The following is an 11,551-nucleotide window of genomic DNA, read 5'->3' on the forward strand; positions in this document are numbered from 1 at the left end:
GTTCTAGACGACCAATTCTCATAGCTTTTAGCCGTACCCTTATCCTACTCCTCCTCTGTTCCTCTGGTGATGTAGAGGTGAATCCAGGCCCTGCAGTGCCTAGCTCCACTCCTATTTCCCAGGCGCTCTCATTTGATGACTTCTGTAACCGTAATAGCCTTGGTTTCATGCATGTTAACATTAGAAGCCTTCTCCCTAAGCCCTGTCTGAACCCTGGCTTAGGAAGACCACCAAAAATTCTGAAATCTCCATTCCTAACTACAACATTTTCAGACAAGATAGACGGCCAAAGGGGGCGGTGTTGCAATCTACTGCAAAGATAGATTCTGATTCTGTCCTACTATCCAGGTCTGTAGCCAAGCAATTTGAACTTCTACTTTTAAAAATCCACCTCTCTAAAAACAAGTCTCTCACTGTTGCCACCTGCTATAGACCACCCTCTGCCCCCAGCTGTGCTCTGGACACCATATGTGAACTGATTGCCCCCCATCTATCTTCAGAGCTCGTGCTGCTAGGCGACCTAAACTGGGACATGCTTAACTCCCCAGCCATCCTACAATCTAAACCTGATGCTCTCAATCTCACACAAATTATCAATGAACCTACCAGGTACCACCCCAAAGCCGTAAACACGGGCACCCTCATAGATATCATCCTAACCAACTTGCCCTCTAAATACACCTCTGCTGTTTTCAACCAAGATCTCAGCGATCACTGCCTCATTGCCTGCATCCGTAATGGGTCAGCGGTCAAACAACCTCCACTCATCACTGTCAAACGCTCCCTGAAACACTTCAGCGAGCAGGCCTTTCTAATCGACCTGGCCAGGGTATCCTGGAAGGATATTGATCTCATCCCGTCAGTAGAGGATGCCTGGTTATTTTTTTTGAATGCCTTCCTCACCATCTTAAATAAGCATGCCCCATTCAAGAAATTTAGAACCAGGAACAGATATAGCCCTTGGTTCTCTCCAGACCTGACTGCCCTTAACCAACACAAAAACATCCTATGGCGTTCTGCATTAGCATCGAACAGCCCCCGTGATATGCAACTTTTCAGGGAAGCTAGAAACCAATATACACAGGCAGTTAGAAAAGCCAAGGCTAGCTTTTTCAAGCAGAAATTTGCTTCCTGCAACACAAACTCAAAAAAGTTCTTGGACACTGTAAAGTCAATGGAGAATAAGAACACCTCCTCCCAGCTGCCCACTGCACTGAGGACAGGAAACACTGTCACCACCGATAAATCCACTATAATTGAGAATTTCAATAAGCATTTTTCTACGGCTGGCCATGCTTTCCACCTGGCTACCCCTACCCCGGTCAACAGCACTGCACCCCCCATAGCAACTCGCCCAAGCCTTCCCCATTTCTCCTTCTCCCAAATCCAGTCAGCTGATGTTCTGAAAGAGCTGCAATATCTGGACCCCTACAAATCAACCGGGCTAGACAATCTGGACCCTTTCTTTCTAAAATTATCTGCCGGAATTGTTGCAACCCCTATTACTAGCCTGTTCAACCTCTCTTTCGTGTCGTCTGAGATTCCCAAAGATTCGAAAGCAGCTGCAGTCATCCCCATCTTCAAAGGGGGGGGACACTCTTGACCCAAACTGCTACAGACCTATATCTATCCTACCCTGCCTTTCTAAGGTCTTCGAAAGCGAAGTCAACAAACAGATTAAATTACCGACCATTTCGAATCCCACCATACCTTCTCCGCTTCTCCGCTTCTCTGGTTTCAGAGCTGGTCATGGGTGCACCTCAGCCACGCTCAAGGTCCTAAACGATATCCTAACCGCCATCAATAAGAAACAATACTGTGCAGCCGTATTCATTTACCTGGCCAAGGCTTTCGACTCTGTCAATCACCACACCCTCATCGGCAGACTCGATAGCCTTGGTTTCTCAAATGATTGCCTCGCCTGGTTCACCAACTAATTCTCTGATAGAGTTCAGTGTGTCAAATTGGAGGGCCTGTTGTCCGGGCCTCTGGCAGTCTCTATGGGGGTGCCACAGGGTTCAATTCTTGGACCGACTCTCTTCTCTGTATATATCAATAATGTTGCTCTTGCTGCTGGTGAGTCTCTGATCCACCTCTACGCAGATGACACCATTCTGTATACTTCTGGCCCTTCTTTGGACACTGTGTTAAGTTAACAACCCTCCAGACGAGTTTCAATGCCATACAACTCTCCTTCCGTGGCCTCCAATTGCTCTTAAATACAAGTAAAACTAAATGCATGGTCTTCAACCGATCGCTGCCTTCACCTGCCCACCCGTCCAACATCACTACTCTGGATGGTTCTGACTTAGAATATGTGGACAACTACAAATACCTAGGTGTCTGATAAGACTCTAAACTCTCCTTCCAGACTCACATCAAACATCTCCAATCCAAAGTTAAATCTAGAATTGGCTTCCTATTTCGCAACAAAGCTTCCTTCACTCATGCTGCCAAACATACCCTTGTAAAACTGACCATCCTACCGATCCTCGACTTCAGCGATGTAATTTACAAAATATCCTCCAATACCCTACTCAATAAATTGGATGCAGTCTATCACAGTGCCATCCGTTTTGTCACCAAAGCCCCATATACTACCCACCACTGCGACCTGTACGCTCTCGTTGGCTGGCCCTCGCTTCATACTCGTTGCCAAACCCACTGGCTCCAGGTTGTCTACAAGACCCTGCTAGGTAAAGTCCCCCCTTATCTCAGCTCGCTGGTCACCATAGCAGCATCCACCTGTAGCACACGCTCCAGCAGGTATATCTCTCTGGTCACCCCCAAAACCAATTCTTCCTTTGGCCGCCTCTCCTTCCAGTTCTCTGCTGCCAATGACTGGAATGAACTACAAAAATCTCTGAAACTGGAAACACTTATTTCCCTCACTAGCTTTAAGCACCAGCTGTCAGAGCAGCTCACATATTACTGCACCTGTACATAGCCCATCTATAATTTAGCCCAAACAACTACCTCTCCGCCTACTGTATTTATTTATTTATTTATTTTGCTCCTTTGCACCCCATTATTTCTATCTTTACTTTGCACATTCCTCCACTGCAAATCTACCATTCCAGTGTTTTACTTGCTATATTGTATTTACTTCGCCACCATGGCCTTTTTTTGCCTTTACCTCCCTTATCTCACCTCATTTGCTCACATTGTATATACTTATTTTTTTTCTAATGTATTATTGACTGTATGTTTGTTTTACTCCATGTGTAACTCTGTGTTGTTGTATGTATCGAACTGCTTTGCTTTATCTTGGCCAGGTCGCAATTGTAAATGAGAACTTGTTCTCAACTTGCCTACCTGGTTAAATAAAGGTGAAATAAAAAATCCACTAAAAAATAACTAGATATTTACAATATTGCAGCAGTGTTTGTGTGTCATTTTTACATTGGCCTCTGCTATAATGGGGTCAGACAGACCGAGCGCTCAGTGCATCCGAGGTGTAGAATTATATTACTTAATTACGTCATCTTTGTTTATTCATTCCTTTTATTTTTTCTCTCTGACCCTCTAATCTGTTAAGATTATCCCCTGTGTCCTCTGCCCTCTCTCTCTCTCTCTCTCTCTCTCTCTCTCTCTCTCTCTCTCTCTCTCTCTCTCTCTCTCTCTCTCTCTCTCTCTCTCTGTCTCTCTCTCTGTCTCTGTCTGTCTCTCTCTGTCTCTCTCTGTCTCTCTCTGTCTCTCTCTGTCTCTGTCTGTCTGTCTCTCTCTGTCTCTCTCTCTCTGTCTCTCTCTCTCTCTCTCTCTCTCTCTCTCTCTCTCTCTCTCTCTCTCTCTCTCTCTCTCTCTCTCTCTCTCTCATCACATTCCCTGAGATACACAGGCAGCCGGTGGCACCTTAATTGGGGAATCCGTACTCCCCTGACCAGCCTCCTGTGCGGAGATATAATAGCGAACTGTCACTCACAGAGTGACAGACTAGTTTCTTGCTCAATCGTCCAATCGTGCATCTCAGCGCTTAAGGCATCACTACAGACACCCTGGTTCGGATAGAGGCTGTATCATAACCGGCCATCAATGGGAGTCCCATAGGGCGCCGCACAATTGGCCCAGTGTCGTCTGGGTTTGGCCGGTGTAGGCCGTCATTGTAATTGAGAATTTGTTCTTAACTGACTTGCCTAGTTAAATAAAGGTTAAAACAATTTACACTGAGTATACAAAACATTAAGAACATCTTCCTAATGTTGCACCCCCCTGCCCTCAGAACATACTCAATTTGTCAGGGCATGGACTCTACAAGGTGTCAAAAGTGTTCCACAGTGATGCTGGTCCATGTTGACTCCAATGTTTCCCACAGTTGTGTCAAGTTGGCTGGATGTCCTTTGGGTGGTGGACCATTCTTGATACACACGGGAAACTGTTGAGCTTGAAAAACCCAGCAGCGTTGCCGTTCTTGACACAAACGCCTGGCACCTACTACCATAACCCGTTCAAAGGAACGTAACTATTTTGCCTTGCCCATTCACCCTCTGATTGGCACATACACAATCCATGTGTCAATTGTCTCAAGGCTTAAAAATCCTTCTTTAATTAACCTGTCTCCTCCCCTGATTGAAGTGGATTGAACAAGTGATATCAATAAGGGATCATAGCTTTCACCTGGATTCACCTGGTCAGTCTATGTCATGGAAAGAGCAGGTGTTCATAATGTTTTGTACACTCAACGTATATATGAAAGGTGGTAATTTTTTGGGAGAGGATACAAATCTTTGGAAAATATTCAGATGTCAAATGTGAATGGAACATTTGGAATGAGTGAAACTACTCTTCCTCTTATTCTGTGATGTTTGACAGTGTTCTGATTTTCAACATTACTGTATACACATGTGATTTCCTCCTAAAACTGTGGTTCATGTATTGCATAGGTACATAAGTAGGTGTATTGTTAGTGAGATAATCCAGATGGCCATGGTGTACTAGCAGGAGATCAGCATCTCTCTCATCCTCCCCCCTCTCACCCATCCTCTCTCCCCCTCTCTTCCCCTTAACTCTCTCTTTACCCCTCATCCTCTCTCTCTTTCATCCTCTCTCTCCACTCTTTCTCATCTCACCTTCCCCTACCTCTCTCCTTTCTCTCATCCTCCTCTCTCTCCTCCTCTCTCTCCCTCCCCATCCTCCCTCCCCCCACCCTCCCTCGCTTTATCTCATCCTCTCTCAGTGACCTGAAGCAGGAGCTGGACAAGGAGGGCAGTCGCTGCTCCATGCTCTCCCGGCAGCATCGCTTCAACGAGCGCTGCTGCATACACTGCTGCTCTCCTTTCACCTTCCTGGTCAACTCCATGTGCCAGTGTCTGGACTGCCAGTACAACGTCTGCAAGACCTGGTGCTCCTACAGCAAGAAAGACAAAGCCTGGGTCTGTTCAGCGTGCCAGGAGGGCAGGTCAGTGGGGAGGGGTGTGTTTCTGTCTGCAGGGGTGAGTGTGTTTCTGTGTGTGGGTGTGGGTGTGGGTGTGGACGTGTTTAACTATACTTGTGAGAACCAGAAGTCCCCAAAAGAGTAGTAAACAAAAAAAATGTGACCAATTGGGGACATTTTGTTAGTCCCCACAAGGTCAAATGCTATTTCTAGGGAGTTTAGGTTTGAGGTTAGAATTAGTGTTAGGGTTAGAATTAGAATTAGGAAGATGACAGCGAAAACATTACATATCAAATCACATTTTATTTGTCACATGCGCCGAATACAACAGGTGAAAACCTTATAGTGAAATGCTTACTTACCAAAAATGTATATTATAAAATAAAAATATGAATAACAAATAAATGTAACAAATAATTAAAGAGCAGCAGCAAAATAACCACAGCGAGGCTATATACAGGGGGTACCGGTACAGAGTCAATGTGCGGGGGCCCCGGTTAGTCGAGGTAATTGAGGTAATATGTACATGTAGGTAAACTTATTAAAGTGACTATGCATAGATAATAACAGAGAGTAGCAACAGTGTAAAGGGGGGGGGGGGGGGGGGCAATGCAAATAGTCTGGGTAGCCATTTGATTATCTGTTCAGGAGTCTTATGGCTTGGGGGTAGAAGCTGTTTAGAAGCCTCTTGGACCTAGACTTGGCGCTCCGGTACCGCTTGCCATGCGGTAGGAGAGAGAACAGTCTATGACTAGGGTGGCTGGAGTCTTTAACTATTTTTAGGGCCTTCCTCTGACACCGCTTGGTATAGAGGTCCTGGATGGCAGGAAGCTTGGCCCCAGTGATGTACTGGGCCGTACATCTGTAGTGCCTTGCAGTCGGATGCCGAGCAGTTGCCATACCAGGCAGTGATGCAACCAGTCAGGATGCTCTCGATGCTGCAGCTGTAGAACCTTTAGAAGATCTGAGGACCCATGCCAAATCTTTTCAGTCTCCTGAGGGGGAATAGGCTTTGTCATGCCCTCTTCATGACTGTCTTGGTGTGCTTGGATCATGTTAGTTTGTCAACTAGATTGAAGAATTCATTCTATCAATCTATTACATTATTCTGATGAGCAATGGTTTATTTAGTCTTCTAGGGCAACATATACAAGAGAAAGTTGACTAACAAATAGCCTACCAAAATGTCAGAAATTATAAGCAGAAACTTATCTAAATCAGCCCCCCCAAAAATCTGCTCCCCCTGTCAAAATATTGTTCTGCTGTCTTTGACTGTAGTCTATAGCACATTTTCTATATTTACTGGTTAGTGTTGGGGGCGGCCCTCAGATTTTCACTTTATCACATATAGTCGGGTGGTTGCGGATGGGTTATTAGCAATTGCAGGTAGGTGGGTGCAGGTGAACAAACAGCTGACCACTAATGTCTGCAATCAGAAGAGTGAGGTCTCCCACAGTAAGTTGGCAGAGGTTCAACAAAGTGAAATGAGGACGTGTGTGTGTGTGTGCCTTGCCTTCAGGGCCATGGACCTCTTGACTCAGAGGATGTGGTAACACACACTCAAGACCACCATACACGCTACACATTGTTGGTAGAGTGCACATAATAACTCACCTGGCGCAATGTAACCAATAGAAGATTCCCAAAAGTACTAACACCACCCACTGTGGGTAATCGTAATCAAGCGCAACTAAAGTAACTGAAGAAAAAACATTGTATAAGATGGTATGTCAACATACACTATGTATAACTGGCATCTCAACAGTCCTCCTTTCTCTGTTCTCTCTGTTTTCTCTCTCTTCTCTCTCTGTTCTCTCTCTCTTTTCTCTCTCTCTTCTCTCTCTGTTCTCTGGAGTGGTTCTACAACAATGTGAAGTGTTGCTTCAGGAAGTTTGGCAGTGCCAAGGAGCTGAAGACAGTATACAGGAAAAACCTGGTGGATCACGGGACGCTGGGAGAACTCACAGGTACTAGACTGGTGTTTGATACTGCTGTTATTACTTTAAACGAGACATTAGCGTTGACCGTAAGAGTGTGGATCGGGAGGATGAGGGTCAAGGATCTGAACGGTTGGTAGTGGAAAGCCATAAGAGGAAGAGAGAGCATGATACTGAAAGCAGTAGAGTGTCTAGTATAGAAAGCATGAAGAGGGCCAAGGTAGGAAGCAAGACTAACAATGTGTCGGAGTGGAAAGGGGTGATGGTGTTTGATGAGACCACAGGGTCTCATTTACACCCTATCCAATTAACCAATGCCATAGAGAAAGAGATAGCTGAAGTCAAACAAGCCTGGTTCATTGGAAGTAGATTGATAATACTTTGTGGTAGCCAGGCTCAGCAAGGAAAGATTCTGCTAATGGAAAAGCTTAATGGGAAGAAGATGAAAAGCCATGTCCCTGGTGCTTATTCTAGGTTGAGGGGAGTCATCACTGGGGTACCAATATCTATGTCCACAGATGATATTAAAGAGAATGTGAAGGGAGGCAGAGTGGTTGAGGCCAAAAGGTTGATCAGTAGGAAAGAGGGTCAAAGCAGTGAAAGCTTATCAGTGCTGCTGAGGATTGAGAAGGTTTTGACTGGAAAAGTACATATACGACCCATTTAGTTTCAGTGTATGAGAATTTGTCCAATACCCATTACGGTGTTTTAAGATTCAAATTTTGATTATAACGTTGTTTTAACGGAATAGCCTAGAATGTTTCTTTTCAGCTCAGATTTACTTACGAGGCAATGGCATACAACACAGCGTAGGCATGCATAGCCTATAGGCCTAATGTTTTATTTTAATGTATTCATTTGGGTTCACAGTGCAGACCGAACCGAGGTCCCCCTACCAAACAGCTCTAATGTACACTCTTAGAAAAAAGGGTTCCAAAAGGGATATTTGGCTGTCACCATAGAAGAACCCTTTTTGGTTCCAGGTAGAATCCTTTTTGGTTTAAGGTAGAACTCTTTTGGGTTCCGTGTAGAACCCTCTGTTGAAAGGGTTTTACATGGAACCCAAAAGGGTTCTACCTGGAACCAAAAATGGTTTTTCAAAGGGTTCTCCTATGGGGACAGCTGAATAACCGTTTAAGGTTCTAGACAGAACCTTTTTTCTCAGAGTGTATGCGTGTGTAGGTAGGAAGGCTACTTGAATGCATCAGATATGCGCTATTATTAGTGTATGTGCTTGACAACATTGTGCATGTGTAATAATGCCTTCTACCATATTCATAAAGCCTCCTAACATCCAGAACCTTCAGGGAGAGGACCGTCAGGGCTGTTTTGGCCAGGAGCTATTTGCAGTAGCAGGGGTCATCTCTCTGTCTCTCTGTCTCTGTCTCTGTCTCTCTCTCTCTCTCTGTCTCTCTCTCTCTCAAATTCAAATTCAAATTCAAGCTGCTTTATTGGCATGAAAAACATTGTGTCAATATTGCCAAAGCAACAATGTATACAATATACATTGTAATACAATTAAAACAATGACAAATAATAATATAGAATGGCAGTAAATAATAATACAAAATTAAATATAAAAATAGTAACAATAAAATGGTAACAGTCAATAGTCGAATGTTATGTATGGTGTAATGCACCACTACCACCACCACCATCATTAAACTGCTATCATTACCATTACCACCCATACCATTACTATTTGGAATGATAAACAACAATAATAATACTAATAACAATAACAGTAAAAACAATAACAGTCATAATAAGTAAGTTACTGCTTACTATGCAGATGTTATTTTTCAGTGTCCCTCAGGCTATGGCAGGCAAATACATATTTGGCTGTAAGAGGAGCCATTGCTCCTTCGCCCATGAGTATTTTTAGTTTTTCCTCTGGGTTTAATAAGTTAAAATTTGGAATAAATGTAGTCATTTCTGTGAATAATGAATCTCTTGGTGAGGAATATTTATCACAGTAAAGGAGAAAGTCTCTCTCTCTCTCTCTCTCTCTCTCTCTCTCTCTCTGTCTCTCTCTCTCTGTCTCTCTCTCTCTGTCTCTCTCTGTCTCTCTCTCTCTGTCTCTCTCTCTCTCTCTCTCTCTCTCTCTCTCTCTCTCTCTCTCTCTCTCTCTCTCTCTCTCTCTCGTTTCTCGTCTCTCTCTCTCTCTCTCTCTCTCTCTCTCTCTCTCTCTCTCTCTCTCTCTCTCTCTCTCTCTCTCTCTCTCTCTCTCTCTCTCTCTCTCTCTCTCTCTCTCTCTCTCTCTCTCTCTCTCTCTCTCTCTCTCTCTCTCTCTCTCTCTCTCTCTCTCTCTCTCTCTCTCTCTCTCTCTCTCTCTCTCTCGCTGGACCTGATTTACCAGATGAGAGGAGGATGCTCTACCATGTTTGACGTGCTAGAGCAGAATGTTGTTATTTCTAGGTAGTCATTTCCAAGCCTTTGCTTGTAATTCCACTGTTCATTATAGGTGATCAATAGAATAATCAATCTTAAGTATCACTAATGCATAAACTCCACTGGCTCTTTGAGATTCTAATTCTTGCAGATTTTTTTTGTAGAGGCTTTAGTCGTCACTGCTGGTGTAAGTTGTCATAACATGTACCTCTTACACACAGAGCCGTAGCACACAGAGCCGTAGCACACAGAGCCGTAGCACACAGAGCCGTAGCACACAGAGCCGTAGCACACAGAGCCGTAGCACACAGAGCCGTAGCACACAGAGCCGTAGCACACAGAGCCGTAGCACACAGAGCCGTAGAACACAGAGCCGTAGCACACAGAGCCGTAGAACACAGAGCCGTAGCACACAGAGCCGTAGAACACAGAGCCGTAGAACACAGAGCCGTAGAACACAGAGCCGTAGAACACAGAGCCGTAGAACACAGAGCCGTAGAACACAGAGCCGTAGCACACAGAGCCGTAGAACACAGAGCCGTAGCACACAGAGCCGTTGCACACAGAGCCGTTGCACACAGAGCCGTTGCACACAGAGCCGTAGCACACAGAGCTGTAGCACACAGAGCTGTAGCACACAGAGCCGTAGCACAGAGAGCCATAGGTTAGTGACTCAATATGCTCGGGGATTTCTCCAAAAACCACAAGAAGGAGAATGGTAGCATAGTTCTGCATAGCCAGTTTGTAGCAGTAAACAACAATGAATGTCAGCTCGAAGTTCAAAGTTAAGTCATCCAAAATGTGCTTTCTGGCAGTACAAAGAGGCTTGTGCTGGCGGCCTGGTTAGGCCATAGGATTTGATTGAAGCATAGCGAGTGTGACTGACTGGGTTGGAACCCGGTGCATCTGTGTGTCACGACAATACTTTGTTAGTCCACTGAGCTAAAACCTAGGCATTAGGGCCTTATTAAGCACGGTTACTCATCACGCGAGTGTGTTGAAATTTGTCTAACTACCTCTGCAGAGCACACAGAGAGCCTAGGGAAGCAGGCTGGGGGCTGCTGATTGAGTCATGCCAGGCAGCATTAAGAATGGAGGAAGAGCTGCACTGTAGATAACAGACTGCTGCTGCTGCACTACTGTCTGGATTATAGTCCCTTCAGTCCTCCTCTGTGACCTGCAGGAGAGGGGGAGAGAGAGGAGGAGAGGAGAGAGGTGGAGGAAAGAGTGTGTGTGCATGGTGTGTGGACACAGCCAGTTAGCAATAGAGTCGCTAATTTGTTCTCAAATCTAGTTCATGTCACTCAACCACCTTTCCTTTCAAAAGGACTGTAGATTACCCTACTGTTCCCCAATCTGAACTACTTCTACACTGGACCTGCACAGTACAGGGATAAAGCTGATAAGGCCTGACAGAAGACCCAGTAAGGCAGTTATATAACAATAAATAACCACAGCATTGTGTGCATATCTCGAGGATGTGAATAGAGCTCAAAGAAGACTGAGAATCTATGACTAGGTACAGAAAATACCTCTGCTCAGGCAAACCCCTAATTCGACTGCAATTACTCTGAGCCTACAGTATCATTGTTTAATCAAGCAATGTCATGCTCAAAATTCTTTGAACCATTATGGAGGTTTTTGAAGTGTTTCTGTGTGTTTGAATGCTCTGCATGCGCTCAGTGGGCACAAACCTGGAGAAAGAGATATGAAACAGATGATGTCCTACCTGAAGTTGTCCAATACGAAACACCCATTTTATTTTCCTGTTTCAAACTGTTTTGCTACATTGTGGCCTGCTGAACATGACCCATGCCTGTCCTGTGTGTCATGTCTCTGTGAAGAGGGCAGC

General features: G+C 44.8%; 1 protein-coding gene across 1 annotated transcript; it reads right to left on the minus strand.

The window, feature by feature from the left end:
- Window positions 1–9,894: 9,894 nt before the first annotated feature.
- LOC139559572 (putative uncharacterized protein FLJ45035) lies at window positions 9,895–10,434 on the minus strand. The gene has a single exon (XM_071375677.1). The coding sequence runs from the start codon at window positions 10,432–10,434 to the stop codon at window positions 9,895–9,897; it is 540 nt and encodes a 179-aa protein (XP_071231778.1).
- Window positions 10,435–11,551: the final 1,117 nt, after the last annotated feature.

This window comes from Salvelinus alpinus, chromosome 30, assembly GCF_045679555.1.
Source record: "Salvelinus alpinus chromosome 30, SLU_Salpinus.1, whole genome shotgun sequence".
NCBI lineage: Eukaryota > Metazoa > Chordata > Actinopteri > Salmoniformes > Salmonidae > Salvelinus > Salvelinus alpinus.